The following is a 27,462-nucleotide window of genomic DNA, read 5'->3' on the forward strand; positions in this document are numbered from 1 at the left end:
GCCGCGTATAGTTGTGCAAGTGAGGGGAGTCGGCTGGGTGTGTTCGCGATGACGCGATAACGCGAGCAAACACCGCCGACGAGCGCTATGCAAATATTTGTAGGGAACGATGCCGGCCTCCCCTCCCCCGTTGCCCGCCGCCCGGCCCTGCTGCACCCTGGACGCGAGCTGGTGAACGCTTAACGCCGCGTATCTGTGGGACCTAAGATATCGCGATACCATCCCCGATATGGAGTAATTATCAGATAGAAGGCCTACAGATTTGATTACGAGAGCGCGTATCTGTTCCGCCGGCTCATTACCGTTCGACACAGCGCCCGCGCACCCACCGCGCGAGATCACCGCGCCACTATATTGTATCTCGGACTCATCGAAGATGTTTAATGATCTCGCCGAGTGTAATACTTCAAGCGCGAGCTTGTGCTACCTGCCGTGTGACAATACAGTGATACTCTCATACAGTGCAGTGGCCCATGAGGTTGGGTTCAGTGACTTGTGACAGGACTGGGGGCCGCGTGTGGAGTGGAGGATTTGGGAGCATTATGTTAGGTGGCGAGGTGCGTTCGCTCGCCGCTGCCGCCACGTCAGTAATCCCCTTCGGATCTGATACGCGACACATCGACGGATTATTGATGGGCGCCGCTCGACCTCATCGCGATCTTATCAGTTGTTTTTTTCGTCGAATATTTTCCGTGAAAAGCTAATAAAGGGTGGGGCGGGCCGCGGGACGGGCGGTGCACGTGACGCGATGGCGGCCGATAAGCCGCCATATTGTTTCAGCGCTTCCCCCCTTCGCCCACCGCCCGTTCTGCTGAAGTGTTTGGCTGCTCCAAATCACGTACTCCAGTCGTGTACAGAATATTTCGTAGGTAAGTAAGGTAGATGGCGAACGGTATAAACTATACCTACGTTTGCCAAAGACAGGTGAACTAAAAACCTAGTTATTATGATAACAAATCCAAATCTTATAGAATACTGTATGTGTACTATGTATGTATGAAAATGTTCATCCGCGAACACTAACTACCAAATGAAAATTAAGAAAAATAGAAACAGGTACAATTAGTGCATTAGCTACTAGAGGGAGACTTTATACGAGTCATCAACTTGTTCTACTATAGCCAATAAAGCAGTTGTGATGCTATGACTGTGTTTGGATTTGAAGGTAAGAATATGACAATGAAATTACAGGGATCCATTCTAAATCTATGCTATATTTCTTTTTTTAAAGAAAACTCAAGTTCCCTTAGATTGGAGACTAATATACGTTGCTTACGGGAAACATGGCAAATCTATGTTATTATGTAAGTCTCGTGTGATCCCGTCATAAAAATAATACCCCTTCTTTTTCCGTGGGTAATGTAAGAAGCGAGTGAGGGAACTTAACGGTCAAGAAATGGGTAGCAGTGTCTCTTTTAAAACATCTCCAAAGCCTAACTGCGGTTGCGGTTGTTAACCAGTCCGTCTGCCAAGCGCGGCAACAACTGGCAAACCAGGGGAGGTCTCCACCAAGGGGGAGGCTTTATGTTTAACACTAGACAGTGACAGGCTGATATGGTGATGGTGATGATGATGAATGGAATGCACAATTATTTTCATTTAAATATTCCTGATATATCTGATGACGACGATGATATATTTATTTATTTATTTTTTAAAAGATACATCAACAGTCTAAATACATACATTAATTTTAATTGATATACAGGGCTTGCATTTTTCATTTACAACAATTACAGATGTATACAACATTTTCTTAAGTCATCGATTACATATTAACAAAACTGACACCAACAAAACAATAAAAAAAAACATACAGGTGATAATCGTCGTATGTATGTATGTATCTAATCCCGATGGGATCAAATTTTAATACAAAAATCACAGTGACATCTAATCATTTCTAATACTTATTACATATCTGTCATTAGAAACGAAACGACATAAGACTTAAAGGATATGGCGCATAATCAAGCGTGAAGCATTATTTACGATATGTTTTTCGCAATACGTTGCCTTATATCTATTTAAATAGTAGGTAACACTACGTAATACAATTTCAATCTCAAGATTACTAAGCGACAGTATTTACTATAAAGTCGTTCTCTTGGATACCTACGTCCTCTTTGTATTTCTACCGTGAAGCAGTTGTGTTCGCATGGCTGTGTTTCGGTTGCAAGAGTGGGATATGGCAGTGAATTTACAGTGTACAGAAATATAATACCGGAGTCCTCAGGAATGACAACGCTTGAAGGGTATCATAGGCGAAACAATATATTTTATGTCCATGGTACTGCGCATGTCTATAGGCGACGGTTACCACTTTACATCAGGTGGACCGTTAATTTGTTTGCCAGTCTAGTTGAATAAAATAAATATAACAAAACATAAATAACTCTTAAATAAGACATTTTCTGTACTATAATTTTATTTATGCTATGTGAGGAAAGAGTTCGCTAAATGGTACTGACATAAAAAAGGTCACACCTTCCTTTCTTGTCAGTGTTGTAAGAGGCGACTAAGGGAACTTAATGGTCGAGGAATAGGCTTTAGCGTTCGTCTTAAAACATCACCAAAACTGTGGTCGGCAATCCTCCTATCAAGCATGGCAGCTACAGGCAAAACCTGTATGGGGGGGGGGGACTTATGTTCAGCAATGGACGGTTATGGGGTGTTGTGATGATGATGATGAGGTAAGAATACATTCTTTTCAATTGGACATTGTAAAAGGTAAAAAATGCAACCTACTAGGGTTGCCAGCTGCGAATTTTAACATTTACCCAAACGTCAATCATCTTTTCTCCAAATCATTATGACATTCAGGATTTTTATCCTATCACAAAGTTGTATTTTTACACTCTGTTTTGCTATGTACCACAAAATGAATGAAGCAAAGCCTTTTCCCTCTTCTTCTCTTTCTGTTACGCATCTTCGTTCATATAGTTTACTGCCATCATGTACATTATAAACTTGTACAGAGTTAACAAATATTAAAACTATTAGCTAAATTCTAAAAATAAAAAATCAAAATTTCTCTAAATACATTGCACTGTTCAAAAAGTTCTCTTAGAATTTCGTTTCTTGAATATTTTAGCATTTATCTGTAGAGGTAATGGTTATTTTCCACCGCCTGATACATCCACATGGAGGGGGGGGGGAGGGATTGTTAGTAATGCGGATTATCAGTCACACTGCAAGCAATATACCCTATCAGGTCGACCTCCACGTGGTCACCAAATTTTTGAAATTATTCCACTCTCTTATCTCACCGCTATCACTTGGGATGTGTTGTGGTATGGCTACTTGTTTTACTGGATTTATTGAAGGGATGTCGGGGTTCATGTCTGAAGTATTATCTTTCGTGATATTTGAGAATTCTAATTACATGGCTGATGTTTCATAATATTTTCTTTCAAAGTTATCTATTTCTGTTCACTACAATTGTCAATGTATGTAAAAAGGTTAATTTTGAACACTAGTGTTACAGGCGTCCATAGGCTACGGTAACTTCATTTACCATCAAACGGGCCGTATGCTTGTTTGCCACCACAGTAGTATAAATAAAAAATAACAGTCGGCTACGTAAAAGTATCTTGGAACACACACAGCTTGCTCATACTGACGGGCGTTATAATGTTCTGTGACGTTTAAATTCAAACTTAAGATGTAGCCGAAAAGAAGGCTATTTTGCTGGACCGTAGTTGCAGTCTGTGGATAGAATTAAAACCAACATTGTCTGCCATACATTTATTTATTTAAAGTATAACCATCATATTTACAGAGAAATGTGAACGAGTACAAGCGAGCGCAGTCGCAGTATCGTATTATAACATAAATATAACATAGCATCACATACGAGTAGCGTCCTATGTTTTGTTTGGCGACATACAGCGCAGGCGGTTGTAGGCGGCGGAGCGCTGCCCGGATGGCCGCCCGCCGCTACACGCCGACACTGTTCTTTAGTTTCTTTTTTAAAATTATTATTCACTTATTTATACTCTCTCGCGCGACGCAACTATTCTAGAGATTTATTAGAAATACATTTAAACTATTATGTGACTGATAAAAAATACTAGAACTTAAAACAACATTAGTCTTAAATTAATTTGATTTGTAAAACTTAACTAACTATAGCCATCTCTTACATTTAATTGGCATCAGACAAAGATGGCTAGTGAATTAATTTATTTCAGTGCATGTAATTCAGGTTTCAATAGATTGATTATTATTATTTTTTAAATTTTTAGAAAATTCACACTTAAGGAGAGGAGATGGCAAACTAACCCCGGCAGAAGCACAGTCGTGCCGGGGTTCAGGGCCCCAGGGAGAGAAACTAATGTATAATTCGGGAAGTATCTAAGAGCACCGCTTTTCTGCATCTTTCCCGAGAGTGAGCCGCCTCGGAATCCCAACCGTCTGAGATGTTGTTCCAGTCTGGCTGAGATAAGACCGTTCACCGACAAAACGATTGGATAGATTATTATTATTATGTTAAAATATTCCATTCGATTTTGAATTTACATAACAAATACATTTATATATTACAATAAATTGTACTACGAACTGGGTAATACGGCAAGAAATCATACGAACGATTGGAATAATATAATCCATTTTAAGGTGCGTTTTTGGCTCTCTTTAGTCGACATGGTTAAAAAAACATCATGAGAAACGACAAATTCACTACCTACAGTATTTGTATAGTCAACCTAAATATAATTAATTAAATTCTTTTCACCTCTATTGTAATTATTTATAATTTATTTAAAACATATTATCATAATTTATAAATAATCAAAATACAAATAATGTACTGAATAAGTTGTTAAAGATACATAGGAAAAAAAAAAAACTAATCCGACATATTGACACATGATTACCCTGTGATCTCGCACATAATACAATATCCATTCACAAATCATGCACTCCTAATATACGGCAAGTTGATTAACTGCACATAATTGCCTAACGTTAGTACTAAACACGTGCAGTGGCATACAATACCTGTATCCAAATGCAGCGTTTGTATTGAACAAGATTTTGCCAACCACACCAGAGGTTAGTAGCTAACAATAGTCGTTGTAATTGCGCTCCTCGATATTACAATTAAGGATCATTTGAGCTGAATGAGACTGATTCTGTGTTGTTCGTTCTCTCTCATCTCTAAAATTATTAGAGAAAAGTAAAAATAAAAAAAAAAAATACATTTTGAAATATGGCAACACTGGAGTTGATCCGATACCCCTTTTGTCTGTTTCTACTACTACCTACTTTTTCAATTTTAATGGTTTCGCGAAATATTGTTTTATCGGCCGCCATAAACTAATTATTAATTATATTGCAAATCTGTTAGCAACTACTGTTAGATCTTACTGAAATGATATGCTTCCTCTTAAGTTAATAAATTTTGGAGATAAGTTTGAAAATGAACTAGACTAGAATCGAGCCCGCTGTCTACAGGAGGATTGTGTCCACACAAGAAACACCACAGAGTGCTACATCTACTAAATTCGTGGAATGTATTTTGAAGTCATGGAGTAAAATTAGAATGTCTAATAAATTTATTAAAATAACCACTAGAATTATTTGCTAATAATATGTAAATAACATTACATTTGGACCATAGCATTGTATAGGTATGGAAAATGAACAATGACGCAAAAGGAAAGAACGATGCTTGAGGCATCCGAAATGTCGATAAGAAGAAGCATGGAAAAGATAAGTTGGACAGAAATAGTGACGAAGGAAGAAGTGTTGAAAAGGGTGAATGAGAATAAACAAGGAAAATAGTAGAGAATAGAAGAGGCAAAATAGAGAAGAAGAAGATCGAGAAATAACTACATAGAAAAGATAATAGATACATTAGACGTCATGTCGTATAGGAAGGTCAAAGATATGATCTGGAAGAGAGCTGGCTGGAAGAGAATGCATGAATTACTTCGGGACGACTAATTGATGCATTCTCTTAAATAGAAAAAAAAAACAGCGTAAAGCTGGTCATGGAGCCTCGTCGGCACATCTTACACACTAAGTGACGACTACATTACACAACTAGATAATATTCGTTATGCTAGGAACGCAACACGCTAGGAATGGTACAGTACAGTCTTATAGTTTATCGAGATATAAAACATTTGGTAACAGATTATTTTATTGTGCGCAATCACGCGCGTACATCGCGATGATAAACCGACAACGTTGAAGATCGAGAGCACCACCGCGTCGCGGGCAATACAGTAGCAGAGCTCGAACTCATTGCGTGCACTGTGCATCGACACATACAACTACAGTAACATTACGATAAATAGACTCGCCGGGAGATACGAGCCGCGAGGTGCTCGGCAGCCGCGCCCTGCACGTCGCGGCCGCCCGCGGCGCGCCCTCCCGCGATTTGGTCAACTAGCAACGACTGATCGTCGGACTCGACTTTATTAAACTAAAAAAACTTAACCGACTGAGATTCTACTAGGAGGGCCGCGCGCCGGCTGCGCAGCTCGGAGACGGCGGCGGGCGGCGGCCACTCAACTGCCCATGGACACGACCGTGGGCCGGTCGAGGCGCTCGGCGGGCTCGGCGGCGGCGACGGCGGCGGCGGCGGCGGCGCGCCGGTAGTCGGCGTCGTCGTAGAGCGCGGGGTGCGAGTGCGCCGGCGGCGGCTCGTCCAGCTTGAGCGCCTGCTGCACGTAGTAGTTCATGGCGAGCGGCGACCGCGGCCCGCCCGCGGCCGCCTCCGCGCCCACGCCTACACCCGCGCCTACGTGGTGGACGTCCACTGTAAATACATAATTAAGTACTTGTTACACCCTAAAATTTGTCACGTGAATAATTGGGGAAAGAGTGGTTACAAGTATAACTCTTAGTAGAGTAGTCAAAAACGACTGTCGTCTGTCGACATTACGGTGGACGCACTCTCAACATTCTCGCTAACTTGGCTTAACTATGATGAGGATGTAAATCTCTTCACGACTTACACTTTACACGAATAATCTTTAATAATCTAAAGACGTTTCTCCAAAATCTAATATTAAACTCACCTAAATTTTCCATTTTGCGTATGAGGGCTGCATTTTTGGAATTTCTCTCTGATTTCATTGTGTTCTTTGGTTTTCGTTTCCGCGTCTGAAAATATGGACATACCCTGTATGTAGTATGAACGGCAATAATTCAGCTGGACAGCAGCAGTACTGGACTGCAGTGTGGAGATCCCCAGATCGAATTTTAGCTTAAACATCTGAATTTTTCGATTCGTGTTTGGATTGTTTAAAAAATATCTTTAGACTATGTAGAACCATTAGAGGCTACTTGGAAGCTCTTGACACTAGAGGGTGACACTTGCCAGAAGACACACGAGCAATAGTATCAATACTTATCAGTGCCTATATCATCCACGCTTAACACTATCCCATGGAAGTTGGAAATCGCATGCGATCACTCATTACACCGCAGCAAAATTGACACAAATTATAATATTAGGTACATACATTATTCCAATTATATGTATGGCTTCCACTAATGAACATGGGCTTCCTACTGGTGTCCTTCCTGTATCACCTATTGTCGTATAGTACCGACATATTGCCTCACATTTGGCGTCGGCACTGTATCGAGGCTTACCTGTATAGAATCCTTCTTCATGGCTATAGGCCGGTTAATGCTGTGCAGCTTGTAGTAGAGGCCACAGGCGTTGCAGACCGTCTCGCCGTGAGCGTTGCGCCGCCACAGCGACGTGGTGGTCGTGTGACAGTTGCTGCACGACATCCCCGGCCGTTTAGAACCCATCTGTAGCCAGAGCGCGCTGTTACACGCTGTGCCATGTGTACACTCATAGATACACGTAGTGCTTAGACAGTTACATTAAGGACATTCCATTATAAATATGATACAATGCAAAATGCACACCTCGCTTAATCGACTGTATATCAAATCTATTACCAAACATGGATACAATTTTACAGGAGATAAGGAAATCTTCCTATTGTATGAATTTGTTCCAAATACGATGAAACCAAAAAGTAGTTGATTTTAGATAAATTATCAGTTTCATCATTATCACATCACCCGTCACTGTCCACTGCTAAACATAGGCCTCCTCTATAAGGGGGGAGGTTTCCAGTAGTTGCCACGCTTGGCAAGCGGGTACTATAGTTAAGCTTTGGTAAAGTTTTAAAAGGGACGCTGTTGCCAATCTTTCAACCATTTTTTTAGTTGCCTCTTACGACACCCACGGGAAGGGAAGGGCCCATTCTATGCTGAGACTATACGGCAAATTTTCAAAATATTGAATTAGAAATGAAAATATGTAAATTAGAAAAAATGTTTATAACTTTTTTATAAATGTTAGTTAAAAGGTATTGCTAGTTAAACGTACTTATAGACATGAACATGTACATCTCTGACAACTGATTAGTAGCTTCATTAAGTTCCATTATGTGAGTGTATGGGCTCTCACGGCAAGTCGCATAAACTCTACTACGAACTAAGTGTATTAGCATAAGAATAAATAGACTGGACAGAAGTGACAGTATTAAATTTTATTTTGTGAATGCGGTGACGCCGCCATAATGTACTCTTCTTCTCTTTTAATTCTGCAGATAATATAGATTGTGGCAACCCTCGGAGGGTTGCCATAACGAATACTACGAGTACTTCTGAAATTAAGGGAATGTAATTTTTTCCTGAATATTTATTCTTATGGTATTACTATTTCCATGCAAGTACTATTAGATATTCTTTATGAATGTTACTCAGATGATCGTCCTCGCATGCACTGATTTCAGGTTTCTACAAACTAAGTTAGTATCGGTGAAGTAGAAGCGATGACTGTTAGAATGATGCGCGGGAGTGGGCGGGGGAGGGGACGTACCCCTTTCTTCTGTTTGTAGTCAGAGGGGGTGGAGGGCTGGTGCGCGAGCGCGGGCGGCCCGGGCGGCCCGAGCGGCGCGGGCGGCGCGTGCGGCGGCGCGAGGCCGTTAAGCAGGAAGCCCTTGTAGAAATCCGCGCCCGGCGGGGCCCCCTCCGCGGCCACTGCAACCAACACAACTGTCACTGACGCCTGCTCGGCGGAGGCGGACGCTCGGCGGGCGCGGATTGCTACCGGGGGGGACGGGAGCGGACGGCGAGCGGACGGCGAGCGGAAGGCGAGCGGACGGCGAGCGGACGGCGAGCGGAGAGCGAGCGGGCTGCGTACGTCGTGGGCGGGCGCGGAGAGCGCGTGCGCGGCGTGCCGCTGACGTACCAGCCGCCGCGGCTGCTTCAGCGGCCGGTTCATGCCGTTCATCTTGTTGTAGAGGCCGCACGCGTTGCACAGGTAGTGGCCGGTGCCGTCGCGCCGCCACAGCGGCGTGTGAATCGCCCCGCAGTTCACGCACTCACGCCCCTCCGTGAACAACTCCGCCATCTCGACTGCGCGCAACACATCGCTCGTTAGCTCATCGGCTCGTCACTCGCGAGGACTCCGCGACTAGCATATCGCCACGCTACACGCCTGCCGAGCGTCCACACTACCGATTGTCCGTACGAGGTACGCACTTGGTAACGACACAATGCAACAGCTAATGTGTCACCTTTACATTGAATGGAGCAGACAAAGAGTATCGCTTCGTGTGCAAAACGAATGTCGGACTTCGTAGCCTTGGCAGTGACTGTGATTCATTGATTGCTATAAAGCGCTGCGTTGCAGTATTCATTATGAACGGCGACACGTGAGGGCGCGTCGCGGCGCGGCACGTCCCGGCGCACGCCGCGACTCGCTACCACGCTAATTGTAACTCGAGGCAATTCATTAATAATTAACATTCCTAAATCAGCATCTGTTTACATTTTAAATGAAAATAGTATTTAAAATAAACTTGGCCATCTTCTATCGACCCAACATTGATTAAATTAATTTTAAGCAAGTACATAAGGGTCATTTTCGACAAGTGGCTCCTACCGAATTTCGCTGGATCTTTCAACTATGCTTTCAATTTCAACAACAAACAAATTTTCAAAAAGACCAAAAATGTTTATTAATGTTAGACAGAAGTCCCACTTGCTGTATATCACCACTATAATATACGTTAATTGTAAAAATTGATTATTTAATGTATGCCATATATATGTGTCACACTAAACTGAATGTAACAGAAAATAATAATCGTCACTCATTAAACATGAACAACACCATAAACATGTGGTGAACACCAAGATACAGTACGCCCAAAATGGTCAGATGTCAACTTACAAATTGTACGTTTTATTTTTAAACGGTTTTATTTAGCTCGACCTGTACGGTATTTATTTATTTGGGTCAAAATTAGAAATTGGAATTTAAGCACCTTCCCGTTGTCAGATTGATCTGAAATTTGGTACACACATTTACTTTAGATGACAATACAATATAATAAAATCAATAACATTATAAATCTAAGATGGCCGCCGATACAAAATGGCGGATTACATATTTTTCCTTAACCCCCGCAATATGGGTATCAAATGAAAGGGCTACACTAGTAAAACACGATGATTATGTCAAAATTTAAAATTCAAGATGGACGCCGTTCCAATATGGCGGACTAGGTACATATTTTTCCACAACCACCACAATATGGGTATCAAATAATAGGACTACACTGAGACACCCAGACACTAGACACTCGGACACTAGACACTCAGACGCTAGACCCTCAGACACTAGACACTCAGACACTCAGTCCCTAGACACACAGACACTAGACACTCGGATACAAGACACTCAGACACTAGACACTCGGACACTAGACACTCAGACACTAGACACTCGACACTCGACACTCAGACACTAAACACCAGACACAAGACACTCAGACACTCGACACTCAGACACTAGACACTAGACACTCGACACTAGACACTAGACACTCGACACTAGACACTCGACACTCGACACTCGACACTCGACACTCGACACTCAGACACTAAACACTAAACACTAGACACTAGACACTCAGACATCCAGACACTAGACACTCAGACACTGGACACTCGGATACAAGACACTCAGACACTAGACTCTCAGACACTTGACACTCAGACACCCAGACACTAGACACTCTGACACTCGACACTCGACACTCAGACACTAAACACCAGACACTAGACACTCAGACACTCGACACTCGACGACACACGACACTCGACACTCGACACTCGACACCCGACACCCGACACTCGACACTCGACACTCGACACTCAGACACTAAATACTAGACACTAGACACTCAGACACTAGACACTAGACACTCGACACTCGACACTCGACACTCAAATACTAAACACCAGACACTCCGACACTCGGATACAAGACACTCAGACACTAGACTCTCAGACACTTGACACTCAGACACCCAGACACTAGACACTCAGACACTAGACACTCAGACACTAGACACTCAGACACTAGACACTCGAAACTCGACACTCGACACTCAGACACTAAACACTAAACACTAAACACTAGACACTCAGACATCCAGACACTAGACACTCAGACACTGGACACTCGGATACAAGACACTCAGACACTCAGACACTAGACTCTCAGACACTTGACACTCAGACACCCAGACACTAGACACTCTGACACTCGACACTCGACACTCAGACACTAAACACCAGACACTAGACACTCAGACACTCGACACTCGACGACACTCGACACTCGACACTCGACACCCGACACTCGACACTCGACACTCGACACTCAGACACTAGACACTAGATACTAGACACTCAGACACTCAGACACTAGACACTCGACACTCGACACTCGACCCTCGACACTCAAATACTAAACACTAGACACTAGACACTCCGACACTCGGATACAAGACACTCAGACACTAGGATACAAGACACTCAGACACTAGACTCTCAGACACTTGACACTCAGACACCCAGACACTAGACACTCAGACACTAGACACTCAGACACTAGACACTCAGACACTAGACACTCGAAACTCGACACTCGACACTCGACACTCGACACTCGACACTTAGACACTAGACACTCAGACACCCAGATACTAGACACTCAGACACTAGACACTCGGATACAAGACACTCAGACACTAGACTCTCAGACACTTGACACTCAGACACCCAGACGTTAGACACTCAGACACTAGACACTCGACACTTGACACTCGACACTCGACACTTAGACACTAGACACTCAGACACCCAGACACTAGACACTCAGACACTTGACACTCGGATACAAGACACTCAGACACTAGACTCTCAGACACTTGACACTCAGACACTAGACACTCGACACTCGACACTCAGATACTAGACACTAGACACTAGACACTCAGACACTGGACACTCGGATACAAGACACTCAGACACTAGACTCTCAGACACTTGACACTCAGACACCTTTTTGGCCTCAGTTCCGTCGAACCCAAATGTACGAAACAGATATATCATCAGGTTTAATTGACTTTGGCACAGACGGCATGCACGTTATTTACCCTAAAGCCATACAGTTTCCAGCAAAATTCAATAATGGTACGGCTGAAAAACGGATGTTGCCCTTAGTTTTGTCATGAGCATTCACCGTCCATAAAATGCAGGGCAGCACCGTCGACCATGCAGTAGTATATTTGGGCTCAAAATGGTTTGAGGAAGGACAAGCATACGTGGCTCTAAGTCGAGTCAAATCTCTGGAAGGGCTATGTATTGAGGAATTAGATTGTACTAAATTATCAGGTAAGAAACCATGTAATAATAATGCACTGAATGAATTAAATAGAATGAGGAATATTCGGTAAACAATTTCACTAAATACTAAAAACAAGAAAATAAAAATCGGTAAAAAAACTTTTAAGTTAAACGGTTTTATTTTATGTGCACTGAAAACTACAAAATAAATAAATAGTTACTTACCTATCAACCTACGTAGGTGATCTCGGTCATTAATATCTCTGATGGTAGTGGTTGTCATAACATGAACCATGTCAGCGGCCGAAAGGCAGTTCATGAGAGAACACTAACACCAGGGTTTGCTTGGTAGGTAAACTAAGCAGCCCACATTATAACAAGTAGGTATTTTGACCTTCTAGTTCAGAAATATTTTAGTACTAGGCAGAATAGCTTTTAGGCATATTAGACTAAAATAAAAACGTGGGGCCCCTCTGAAATCATACCTATAGCAGAGCATATCTTATACTTTGGTAGATCATGAGCTCGGCGTTCGCTGGTGAAGCCGTAACGGCTGGTTATTGATGGTCAAAACCTTCAGTTACGATTATAGTAAGTCGATTCAGCGGACCCTGGACTCCGGAGCTATGAGGTTTCGGATGCGACCGGGATAAACCGCTAGGATGATGATGATGACGATTATAATAAGTCGATGCAATCCACACTTAGTATAGTAGAAAGTAATACAGATATAGTTAATGGGCCCCACGTTTTTATTTTAGTCTAATATGCCTAAAAGCTATTCTGCCTAGTACTAAAATATTTCTGAACTAGAAGGTCAAAATACCTACTTGTTATAGTGTGGGCTGCTTAGTTTACCTACCAAGCAAACCCTGGTGTTAGTGTTCTCTCATGAACTGCCTTTCGGCCGCTGACATGGTTCATGTTATGACAACCACTACCATCAGAGATATTAATGACCGAGATCACCTACGTAGGTTGATAGGTAAGTAACTATTTATTTATTTTGTAGTTTTCAGTGCACATAAAATAAAACCGTTTAACTTAAAAGTTTTTTTACCGATTTTTATTTATATTATTCTTTAAGTTATGCAATAAAAAGTAAATTAATAATTATTTATCGTTCATTTCCAAGTTAAGGTTTTAATCAAAAAGTTTATAACCTATAATAAATATGTATGTGATTCGGATGATAGCAGAGGATTTGTGATAGTAAACAATCACAAGAGATGACGAGAATACGATAATGATCCCAAACGCAAAACTGTATTTTTTTATAACAAATACTGAAACGGAATATAAATAAACAGATATTGTTTTACGTTTCCATTCATTCAAGCTTCATTGGCTACTTGAAAGACTGTTGACACATTGTATGGAGTAGAAATATGCGAATGTTAGCAGCGAAGGGCATCGACACGGCGCGGTCAGCAGTTGTACGCTGCAACGTGAGCCGGCGAGTCCGCGCCTCATTGTTCACGACGCCTGCTCTTTCAATGGAATCCGCGACCGTTACGTGTAACTGCGAGCTGGTGCTGGCGCAGCACACACGCTCCGCCGCCTATTCCTCCGACCTGACCTATAAACAACTGTTCCAGGCGCACACCGTTGCTTGAACTTATGATTCCTCGCACTTTGCTGATTTATATTAAGCATAGAATTAGCTTTACTAAACATTCTTTTTAACTTCTCGTCTGATGATAAGTGGTAACCGTTGCTTATAGATACGATCAATATAATGCAGATTACAAAATATATTCGTGGTATTACACTCTTAAATAAGGGCAATGGGCTGGTCACATAGCTCGAAGGACCGACAACAGATGGGGAAGAACGGTTCTTGAGTGGCGATTTCGTAAGGACAAACCCAGTATAGGACGACCCAACTAGATGGAGTGATCAACTAAAATGCATTGCATGGCGGTCTATGGGGAAAGCCTATGTCCAGCAGTGGACAAATAATGGCTGAACATAATATAAAATTACAACAGGAGACTTGTTCGTATATTTATAATCTGTAATGTCTCTGTCGTATCCTACTAGTAGGTACCTTTCAAATCGCAACATACATCTTTATTTTATACAGAATTTATGTAATAATTTGCCATTCTAATTATCATAGAAAAAGAAAATACAAAAATGGCAAATCGGCAGGAAAAATACGAGCATGCAAACGACTTTAATACAAAGTTTTTTTTTTTTACGTATTTAGTCACATGACAGCTACCATAGCTTATGTATATTATTGACACCAGAAACATCGACTTTGTAATGCGACAATCTTAAATCACAGAACTCAGTAATTTAATAAATCATAAGGTAATGAAGTACAGGATTTCGTCTTCCTTCATCCTATATATTACAGAACATAGTAAATTTATTTCTTTTTAACATATTTTATTTTATTATCTATCCTATTATTTTGCTACGTTCAATATGTGATCTTTTCTACACAGTCGTAGGTAGTTATCTGTACGCTCATAATAATGTTGGCCCAAAAATAAAATAACAGTAATTATCTATTGAACACAGTGTCAAGTGGTTATAAATCAGATAACGCTGGTGTAGTTTGGCGTTGGTACTCTATAAGTTGCGTCATCTATATACCTAAACCGGATTCAAAATATTTAACGTTCAATTCTGTAACTAACTAGTACATTTTGTTGCTTGTAAACACACGATCTGCAAGTAGAGTTTATTTCAGAGTAATCATATTTTTACTATATAAACAAAAGACTTTGAAATGTTACAAAATTAAAATGCAACTAACACGGCATGAATCATAGCGCACTACATAAAAAAAAAAAGATAAAAATAGGTTCAGAATTAGCAAACGTAATCGTGTAAAATTATCACGAAATTTGTTCTGCCGAATTAGGAATATAGGAAATTACGAACAATTACAAGAAAAATGATCACACAGAGAAAACGATCCGTGTCATTTCTTGCAAAGCAAAACGTATTAGTCAAGCAATAAATACACGTAACAAACGCCTCCCGACGAGTGGTCGGCCGCGCCGTAAACACATATCGAGTTGCGACCCATAACACGCATAACACTTCACAGAGATTTTACTGAAATCGACATCTCCGATTACCCGTAATGGTCGCTCGGACCAAACGTGCTTGTCATCTATTATACGTATATATTGGTGTAATAAGACCCGGCCATGTGCCACTCCGGCCTCCACGCCGCGCCTGATGCTGTGCACATCGCCCTCGTAATAGCTCATTACTGCCCGTAACCATATCATGACAACTACAATAGCTGCACACAATTTATAGCTCTAATATTGAAAAAACGGGGGAAAGGGATTGTTAGCAATGGAGTTTGATAGCCCCATTGCTAGCAATATGCTCTATTAGGTCCAGCTCCACGTGGTTTCCCCTGGAAACCATCGTGAACAATTCTTGTTGAATTCTTCACGTTGGCCTAACTGACCTGCTTCATCCTCACCTATCATCCTTCACTGGTGCCCCGCCGGTGTATACCGATAGCGCGGGTAGGTTTACCATTCCATTATCACCCATTAAAAAAAATATTGAAAAAAAAAACATTCTATTTAAAAAAAAATTCAAAAAGTATAAGGATCACAATTGTATCACATTTAATCTGTAGGTACTACGTGATACCTCTACCTATACTGAGTCAAAATTAGTGTTCTCTTGCAATAGAATGAATTTATTCTCTATGTTACATTTGAAACGATTCCGTTAATGTTTCCTTGTGTTTCCTGAGACGAAATCTTAATTAAAGCATTAAAATTATATTAACATTTGTACAGAAATAGATTTTTATAACTTTATTATGATCAATCAAAATTCCTTTTATAATACAATATATAGGTAGTTACGAGCTAATTATCTCAAATAATTTTGTTTTATGTTTAGTAAATAGGTAGATAGATATAGTTTAATTGTTTCCTCTAAAAGATTACAATGGTAAACTTATTATAGATGCAAACAATTAGGCAGTTTGAAAATTATGTCATTTTTAAATACATTATGGTAAAGTAATACATGCAATAATGTAAATATATGCACACACACACACACACACACACACACACACACACACATATAAATATATAATGATGATTAATGCAGTATCGTCACACACGTACACACGTCACAATACCAGCCACAATTCAATGTGTTGAACAGTTTAAATGTTACACAAACAAATATTGCAATAGGGTCGCTAGTCAACAATATCTTTTTTTATGGGTGAAAATGGTAAGGTAACCCCGCCTGCACTAACGGGATACGCTGGCGGAGCACCAGTGAAGGGTGATAGATGAGAATGAAAATAGGCCAGTTAGCCCATTATGATGAACTCATCAGGAATTAACCATGAAGTCAACAATATATTATATACTAGCTGTTGCCCGCCACTTCGTCCGCGTTTCTGTCGTTTTTCGTAAAATAAGTAGCCTATGTCCTTCCTCGCGGCTCAGTGGTTTTGATGTAACAGAAACATTTCCCTTCACTGCTCTGCTCCTATTGATCGTAGCGTGATGAAAAGTATACTCTAACCTGTCCAGGAGTATGAAGAATAACTGTACCAAGTTTCGTTAAAATCCGTCGAGTAGTTTTTGTTTCTATAACGAACGTACATACAGACAGACAGACAAAAATTTTACTGATTGCACTTTTTGCATTAGTATCGATCACTAATCACCCGCTGATAGTTATTTTGGAAATATATTTCATGTACAGAATTGACCTCTTTACAGATTTATTATAAGTATAGGTTATTGTACTAAGTATTTTTACTCGTGTTACTATGATTTATAATTCTTGTATTTTATAATAATAAAATAACGAATTAAGTATCTCTCGTGGATATGTCATGAAAATCCTAACTAATACCAGGCCGCCCGTTCAGCGTGGTAATTAATTGAATCATCATATCAGCTTGTAACTGTGCACTGCTGAACATAAGCTTCCCCTTTGGGGAGTTGTGCCAGTAGTTGCCACGCTTGGCAACCGCAGTTAGACTTTGAAGATGTTTTAAGAGGGACGCTGCTACCCATCCCTCTACCATATGCTTCATTAGTCGCCTCTTACGACACCCACGGGATAGGAAAAGGTGGTCTATTCTATGCCGGGACCACCCGAGATTTTTATTAATTGAATATTAAAATTTGTCAGAGGGAGACTTTGTACAAAAGTCGTTTGCTTGGGCACCTCTGTTCTATTCCGTTTTTCTACCGTGAAGTAGTTGTGTTTGCATGGCTGTGCTTCGGTTTGTAGGGTGAGATATGGCAGAGAATTTACAGGGTACAGAGGAATAACACCTAAGTCCTCGGGAATGGCAACACATAGGGGTATTATGGGTGAAACAGTATACTCTGTTATCTGTCTATGGTACTGCTAATGTCTATATGCGACGGTTGCCACTTTCCATTAGGTGGGCCGTAAACTTGTTTGCCATTCTAAGTTGCATAAAAAAAGCTACTACGATCGTGATTACATTAATATAGGACAGAGCTAACTAAAAGTTCCTTCATGAATATTACTTCAAATTATCACAACAATGAAGGGCTTCAATCTATGCCGGTGTTTCCCAAACCCACAGGGGGGCAATTTGATAGTTAGGGGGGGGGGGGGGGACAAATTAAAAATGGACTCGAAGCTATTTTAACGATCTTTCTCCGAGCCATTTTAATGTTATGAATAGATATCGGTGCCAAATTTAACAAAAAAATAAATTTAAAGAATGCTTTAAATATTTATTAGGTATAATTTCATTTGACGTTAACAAAATATCAAGTGGGCGATTCAAGTCGTCAAGTAAAAATAAAAATGTTAGAAATGTTCAAGTGGGGCATGGCACAAAAAAGATTGGAAAACACTGATCTATACTATTATATAATTAATCATGACTTATATATTTTTTATATTAATATATATATTATGTATACTTATTTATATTCTGCACTCTATGTGATTCATGTATGTATAATTTTTATAAGCATTGCTATATTATTTATTTTAAATGTATGTCAAATGTATTCGTAATGTTGTTATCGCTCAAAATATTTAAATTCAATTTACAAATTGTTTTTGTTAAATCTATGCACCGCCATTTACTCTCTCTGTTTATCGTAACGGTTCACTGGTGGAGAATGTCATCAGTCATTAAGTCCGCCCTGTAGACATATTTTAATGTGTGCAAAAGTATAAATAAATAAACTAACACTGATTTAAACCCTATCAGATTTGGTGAAGATATCGCGTAATATAAAATCTGTATTTGGTGAAGATATCGCGTAATATAAAATCTGTATTTGGTGAAGATATCGCGTAATATAAAATCTGTATTTGGTGAAGATATCGCGTAATATAAAATCTGTATTTGGTGAAGATATCGCGTAATATAAAATCTGTACAATACGAACACATGCGATTCTCTCGTTGAAGTGACATAACAATGTCTAGATATTATATATAGAAAGAGGCAACAATATCAAATGTAACTTGCAACAATAAACACGTCACTTAACCTTTGTCGTGTCTACAGTACAGTACAATACAATTTACCAAGTGGCTTTATTTATTTATCTGGAGAGTACGTGGACGTCGTGGTCAGCAGTCTCGGCTCTCAGCGCTGCCGGGTCACCGCGTGACGTCACTGCGCAAACATGCCCTAACGCATAATGGTCGGTTCATCGACTAGCATTGCATCGCCGATAAGGATGCAACACTGCACTGCCAGCCCGCTATTAGTAAGCAAATATGCGAAGAGACAAAAGTGTTTGTATGTGTCAACATGTATTTTTTGTGAGCGCGGCCGGACGCTGGCTGTTTGCGCTCGGCACGTGCCTTATCCGATACCATTTACGGAATGCGATTTTAATGCGCTTAAAAGGGACTTCATTTTAAATGGAGACATCGTTTTTTGTCGGGACCTACGTAAACAGTCGCGCCGTCCGCCTCGCTCGCTCCAGCGACAACGGAACCGTTCTAGTTTGCGGTGGAAGATATATTCAGCCGTGGCCGCGTCCGCCACGAGCGCTGTCCTGTACAGTCGCTACACTGTATATAAACCGCACTGGTGTCGTTTTAATGGAAATAAATAATGCTATGTACACGTGTACATATGTGTACAGTACAGATATGTACTATGTGTGCAGTACATATTGAATGTAAACATATTTCTATTCGCGAGTTATACATCTGGTGTTGCAACCGTTCCTGAGCTGTGGTGGCCGTTTATCATTGCGCTCTATGCTGCGGGTGACAGTAGACATTTTGGCAGTTTTTACAGTAGATCTAGACATATCGTAGTCAACATACAGTCACAGTAGGTTACATTTTAGCAACACACTATGTTAATATCAACATTACTCGAATATGCTTCTACTTCCTGTACGTTTCACTATAAACAAAGATCTGTAATGAATTACTAGTAAACGTAAGTTCTGTATTACTATTGTGAATGTTCGTCCCAAACATTTATATATTGGATAATGTTTAAATTATGTATTAAAGTTTTAAGATGTTATTTGTTAAAATTTTTTTATCTTTATTCAACCGTGAGAATTTTTATGGAATCCTATCGGTTGCAATTCGATTCAGCAAATTATCAAATAACAAAGTAATCGTATTACAGACAAACAATTATAGGGGAATGAGTAATAATATTCTAGCAGGAACATTAAAGCAGACAAAACGTCTCCAACTAATCCTCTTCAAAGAAAACCTATTAATATTTTAATGTTCACAAAAATATAATAAAATGGAGTATCAGTCGCGAGGACAGACGACGGTTTGAGTGCTGTTAGTAACAATAAAAAAGCGCGACAAAAACGTTCGTTACTGTAGCCGCATGAAAGTGTCCGGATGAATATTATCTATATTTTGGGAATGACTTATCGCAATAAAAATATGGCTGCCCATGATGGATGCGGGGATAGTTGACAGTGTATGTATGTATGTACGTACGGCGGCCGGGGCTATCGCGTGACCCGCGGCACCCATGTCAACTGTTGCCATCTGATATCGAGATCTCTGTTGTTTCCAAATATATCGCCTCCCAAATAGATCGTAGTTCCGCGGTTGTTACAACTCAATTCATAATTGATACGACTTTTAACAAATTTAAATCTATATTTTTTTTTATGCAACTTAGAATGGTACCACAGACATAACAGAGTATACTGTTTCGCCCATGATACCCCCCATAAGTTGCTATTCCTGAGGACTCAGGTGTTATTCCTCTGTACCGTGTTAATTCACTGCCATATCGCACCCTTCAAACCGAATCACAGCCATGCAAACATAACTGCTTCACTGTAGAAACACGAATGGGACAGAGGTGGTCAAGCAATCGACTTTGTATAAATTCTATAGTTTCATTTAATCAGCTTAATAACCGCATGGACATGTATTATCGCAAATACCTATTTATAGATTATAAATGTACAAATCTAGTATATTACTGTAGTCTAACTATGTATTGTATACATAGTACTGTAGTTTTAATCATTTTTCATCCTAATACTTATATATATTATGAATACGCGTGTCGTGGCGGCCTTTAATTAAGGCAGCATTTTATAATGTTAACCATATTATCATGTATTAAATAGAAATAAATGTATGTTTTTTTGATTGTCCTTAAATAAATAATAAATTCTATCGAACATAACTTTGATTTTGCGGATATCACTCTTACACGGACTTATATTATATTTACAATTACTGTTATAAAGTCGATTGCTTGGGTACCTCTGTCCCGCTCAGACTGCGGAATGAGCTCCCTGCCGAGGTTTTCCCTAGGGACTACAGTATGGGGTTTTTCAAAAAGTGTATACTAAAGTTTTTTCAGGATCGGCAACGCGCACGTGGCACCCCTAGCGTTGCAGGCGTCCATAGACTACAGTGACCTTTTACTATCAGACGAATTAACATATTTTTGGTAATTCTACTGTAACATATATAATAATAAATATGTATATCGAGAGAGACTTTTAAAGTTAAAGACAATAATAACCATGATCCAAATAATAAAGGAGTAAATTAAAAAAATATACGATTTAAAAGTGCTTGTAAACAAGTCTATTTGAGTAAAGATGATTTGAAGTTTTTTTCTTTTTTTTTTTTTGTAATCGATACTTTCTCACAATTACACTATATTTATTTTGTTTTGGTGTTTTTTTTTCCATACTTGTCAGCCACACCATGCTTCATAACGTACAGGCGAAGTACGACTGTGTATAAGTATACATCAGAAGTCTTCTTCTGATATACTAACATAAATGAAAAATTTAAAAATGGTACAAGTTTTTAAGTTTTTCATAATAATTTTAACAATACAAAGTAAACCGAAGTTAAGTACTTTGTTATTGTTGCAATTGTATTTTATATTGTAATTGAAAAAAATGACACAGCTATTTGGGATAGGCGACTTTATAGGGTCACTGTCAATAGGTGCCTACAATAACAAAGTCTGATGATTACGCGCCGCCCTCGCGCTCCTATCGACGGTTCATACACTGAACTGAAATAACAGTCGGTCGAATTTATTTTTAAGAAAGTATCTCACATACGGGTTACGAATATTTCTTACTAGTTATTTATTTATTTATTCATTAAAAATAATTACAACATTATGACAGCAGAAGCCATATCAATGTTATAAACCTAGTGTGCTAACATTAAAAATTATAATAAAACTATTTAACCCGAGCCCAAATATTTCTGAGCCATTTCTAATATCTTTGACAAGTTAATACTAAAACTATCAATGATGTTTATAATATTATTTAATAACTGTACTGCATGAGTTAAGGGAGCGTGCTGAAGTAGGTTAGTTATTATCCGCGGCTTTGCCCGTGTAAATAAATACATAAAGTATGTTATTTATTTTTTCTCAATTCTTTATTGTACATAAAACATAATGTTAAGCACAATTCATTTTAAACATAATGTAAAAAGACGATAAGAGACCTAATCTAATAAGAGGTCTCTTCCAGCAAACCTTTTCATGTGAATTGGATGTTATTTTACGTTATGTTATGTTACGTTACGATATAATTTGCCTATGTGCCAAATTTCATTCGATTCTGTTCAGTAGTTTTATTGTAAAAGAGTAATAATCATCCATATATATATATATATATATATATATATATATATATATATATATATATATTTCTAATAGGATAATGCCAACAGCTAGTTTTATCAAAATACGATATTTTAAATGACAATGGAACTCATATCCAAAGCTATAGCGTGGTTTGGTAGGAGTAAACGGAGACAGACGCGAACAGCGACGTGGATATTGATTAAATATGATTAAAAAAACTATTTCAAATAGAAATAAAAGGTACATGAAATCTTTTAATTTAGTCGAACAGAAGAATATAGAAATATTAGACGAATATTTCTAAAATAAAATAAGAAATATTTTAATGTAAGATTTCAAAACGAGAGAGTTTCTCAATTCGATAGTATTTTGTTACGTGTGTTACCTCATGACTGCATCAGTAATCAGTTGTAACCGTCGTACATTAGGTAAATTATTTTTTTTATCTGAAACCGATACACTTACAGATTTATCCCATAAAATTTCTACCAAAATTGATACAGTACTTTAGTTTTTTAAATCAAAATAACTGATTATGCGACAATTAAAGTCGGTTTTTTTTATGAAATACAAACTGAAATTAGTGGAGAAAGTTCGACCAGTTTCGGTACTATCCCTTAGTCGCGCCGTGCGCGCGCCTCGGTTTATCCGGTATGTTAAGAACATACCGGATTTAAAATATAATGTGCATTTATGAAGCCTATTACTTTTTTTAAAATAATTCTATTTATACATATAAATCTAAATTTTTTCACAATTTGATAAAAGTACGTACGTAATTATGTACTATAAAGATTTTACAATACATTACAATATGTAACGACACATTGCACAAAAATAAAATGAAATTAAATTGCATATCATATACATGACATAAGGTCTACTCTAAGCAAACTAGCTTCTAAACACAAACGTACCTATTTCATAGAAAAATCACATTCCCTTTAAACTTAATCTTGCTGATTGCTCTGTGTGAGTCATAGATTGCTATTTGCTCTTCTATTACAGTATTTTTTTTTATATTTACTATATTTTCTAATGTATTACATGTATATATTTATTTATTTAATATATTATATGTATATTTATATTTCTTTTATATGAATATATTAAGTATTGCTTTATTTCTCAATCTTTTCAATAATGCACCGCCTACGTATTTCTGTTTGCCCAATGGTTGACTGGTAGAGAACACCGTCCGGTGTTAAGTCCGCCAAATGTGCATAGAATTTTACTGTGTATTGAAGTTTAAATAAACAAAAACCAATTAAATATCATCATTTTTAAAGTCTATTCAAATTATGTAGCTGTAGGTTGTATGTAATGAGTCACTTCCATGAACTTGGGCCGGACTTCGCACCAATGCTTTTTATGTAATGAAACGACATAATTTGTAATGAAATTAATAGGTACTCTCGCGTTGTATTATTTCGAAATTAATAAAAGTAATTCATTATCGTATCTCGATGTTTAATCCTAGATAAATAGTCATAGAACCTACGGGAACCTGGATGATTGCATTGATCTTAGTGATTTTCTATAAAATCGCATAGTTATATTCTGACACATTTTGGACAATAATGTACATCGATTTTCACACACCATTCTTTGTAATATTCAATGTTGCCAATATTGGCGTCAGTCATATATCAATAAAATGTATTAAAACAATGTTAAATACTATAACTATAGTCTGTTACAATGGATCATAATGAAAAAAGTAAGCAAATTTTGTTAAAATTATCACAAAATCACTCTCTGTATTAAATTACAAATATAAATATTCATTCAATTAGTCGATTATTTATTTGTACTAAAATAAAATTTGACTATCTCATGGTTGGGTTAATTAACCGTGTCTTTTTTGTTAACCATTTTAGTAAATACACATTATATTTAAATGTAAAAAACCACCGGATTAAATAACGTGTATTTTAGCTAAGAATGCTCCACTAATTGATCTAGTCACAGCCTCTCATGACTAAGGGTCCGGATGATCCCAAAACTACTTTAGCTTTAGCATTCGTCAAACACGTAAATTAATCCGTCTGTTCTTATAAAAAAAAATCGTTTGTTTACATTTTCATTAAGTTCCATTGAAACAGACTATATTGCTCAGTATCCAAGTATCTCACTTGAGTACGGAGAATCGATTATAACTCCAGTAAAACATGCTAGCTAAGTACTTACTGGCTGAGAGACTGGCAGCGGCTGACAATTGCGGCCGACGACCGTTGTCCATGCCCCACACGTCCTGGAATATTAATATTATTAAAATTAAAAAAAAAAACATATATACATACATCAACCTTAATTTAATAGGTGAGGTTTCTTCAGGGTCGGCAACGCGCACGTGACACCCCTAGTGTTGCAGGCGTCCACAGGCTACAGTGATCGTTTACCATCAGATGGGCCGTATGCATGTTTGCCACTTATGTAGTATAAAAAAATAGGTATATCACAATAGATATAGATGGGCACCAACCAATTCTAGTGTAGATATGGCCCAACTTCCCCCTTCCTCCTAAATACTCCTTTGAATGTATTTATAAAAAAAAATCTACAACCTGCATGTGTATTTTTGAATCCACATGTATATTATTGATCAATATCGAAGGCAAATTATATAAGGAAGGTAACTAAGTACTAATATGTGTAGCAGCAGAGATTAACGGCCTCGTTGTTACTATGGCCGGGCGACCTCCACGGGGTTGCTTCTGAAAACTATCGTGGTAAATTCTTGGTGAATTCATCACGATAGGCCAATCGACCTAACTTCATTCTTACTCGGAAAGGGATTGTACGCAATGGAGTTTAACAGCCCCATTGTTAGTAATATGCCCTATCAGGTCGACCTCCACGCGATTCCCCCTGGAAACCATCATGAACAATTCTCGTCGAATCCGTCACGATGGGCTAACTGACCTACTTCATCCTCACCTATCATCCCTCACTGGTGCTCCGCCGGTGTATACCAATAGCGCGGGTGGGGTTACCATTCCATTATAACCCATAAAAAAAACACTCACCAGTAGGTATATATAACAATGATCATACAAAATTTTTTTCATGTGACTTGTAAATATGATTATTACCTGTGCGTACGCGTTGGCTGCCAGCGCCGGCGCGCCGTACACGGTGGAGGGGCGCGACGTGGCGCACGCGAACGCTCCGCCGAAGCGCGCGCTGAAGGCGGGCAGCGCGCCGCCGCCAGCATCAGCCGCGCCGGCCGCGCCGGCCGCGCCGCCAGCGCCGCCGGCGCCGCCGGCCTCCGCGTACTCCTCCGCCAGCACCACGCCAGCGTTCGCGCCGCTGCCGCCGCCTCCGTACGTGGGAGAGCCACCTGCGAGCGGATTCGCACCGTATCCTGTCACTTCTGCTCCTATTGTATCCGTGTCAAATGATAAAATTAAACTGCTACGCTTGTATAGACGTGTCTATAAGCGACGGTTACCCCTTTCCATCAGGTGGGCCGTTAGTTTGTTTGCCATTATAAGTTTTATAAAGAAAATGTGGCTCTGTGTTTGAGGGATGGAATATTATTGCCAGGAACTGTGTGCCAAGACTGAATAGTATCACAATGATCGAAAGCGTGCGAGGAATACTTCTTCGACTGTAAGTTTTTATGTGCTACAGTGACCACTTATCAGGACACAGAAAATTTATTTTTATATTTTACAATATTTAATAGTGTAAATCTTGAGGGAGAACTCAGGGTCTCCAAGAACGACTCTAATATTAATACAAATTAAGAGATCGACTGCATAATCTGCAAGGGCCTCAGCATAAAGATAAATATAAAAAAAAACCGTTTGATTTGTAAGTTAACTAACTTTTAAACAAAACAAAGTGTAGAATCTCGTATTGTTGCAACTATGCGCATAGTAAAGTGGATGGTAAATACCTGCGCTAGAACTCCATATCTGTGGCTGCGCTGCGAGCTCAGTTCCGTTGCCAAAGTAAGACGAACCAGCGGGGTACGCGCACCGTCCGTACACCGCGCCGCCGCCTCCACCGCCGCCACCGCTACGCATAACACAACACGTGTCATAACCCATAACACAACATCAACATAATGGTAATAAATATATTTATATTTAGAAGACAAAGGTACAGTATGATAAAAAATGTATATAAAATATTGATATTTTGTTTACTTAATTAATAAATAATTAGATGAAAGGTTACATTAACTCGCTATAAACATGCATTTGTTCGATTTTTAAAGTTCCGTGCCTCGAAAGGAAAAACAAAATCCTTATCATCACTTAGAATCATTTTGTTGGCCGTCTGTGTGCCCATCTGACTATCCGTCTATCAAAATCCCTTTTTATCAAGTATGCGTAGAGGTACTAAACTGAAATGAATATCAAAAACTCAAGTCTACAATCGCTTGAAGCTGTGAAACAACCAACTCCAAACGTAATTTTATCAAATTTATATTCAGTAAGTTTAAATATGTACTAAGTTTAATATATAAACAATAATATGTACATTCCACACATGCATCATTTTTGTCAAGCAGAGGTGCGTGCTCCTTTGCCACAACACACATGCGGTATTTTCCGATAAAATTAAAATGACAATTATATTTTATTCATAGACTTTTGCAAAACATCGCTGCGCGTGTTACTAATGTAAGCCATTCGGAAATATATCATAACCAATAGAAAAGA

The 27,462-nt window shown here is 39.1% G+C and overlaps 1 protein-coding gene across 9 annotated transcripts in view; it reads right to left on the minus strand.

Moving 5' to 3' along the window:
- Positions 1-3,732: 3,732 nt before the first annotated feature.
- Positions 3,733-27,462, minus strand: part of LOC113509531 (transcription factor BCFI-like) — an 83,624-nt gene continuing 59,894 nt past the window's right edge. For 5 of the 9 annotated variants that reach the window (XM_052894166.1, XM_052894169.1, XM_052894168.1 and 2 more), the window contains exons 3-9: positions 26,691-26,812; positions 25,882-26,168; positions 24,977-25,040; positions 9,188-9,402; positions 7,615-7,779; positions 7,035-7,119; positions 3,733-6,772 (exon numbers count right to left, since the gene is read on the minus strand). In XM_052894166.1, coding sequence (XP_052750126.1) covers positions 6,522-6,772; positions 7,035-7,119; positions 7,615-7,779; positions 9,188-9,402; positions 24,977-25,040; positions 25,882-26,168; positions 26,691-26,812 — 1,189 coding nt within the window. In that variant the 3' untranslated portion in view covers positions 3,733-6,521. Of the gene's footprint in view, positions 6,773-7,034; positions 7,120-7,614; positions 7,780-8,863; positions 9,025-9,187; positions 9,403-24,976; positions 25,041-25,881; positions 26,169-26,690; positions 26,813-27,462 lie in introns of all 9 variants that reach the window. The other 4 variants (XM_052894165.1, XM_052894167.1, XM_052894164.1 and 1 more) reach the window with 4 other exon arrangements.

The sequence above is a fragment of the Galleria mellonella genome, unplaced genomic scaffold (genome assembly GCF_026898425.1).
Source record: "Galleria mellonella isolate WM207_F2 unplaced genomic scaffold, CSIRO_AGI_GalMel_v1 utg1917, whole genome shotgun sequence".
In the NCBI taxonomy this organism is placed as follows: Eukaryota; Metazoa; Arthropoda; class Insecta; order Lepidoptera; family Pyralidae; genus Galleria; species Galleria mellonella.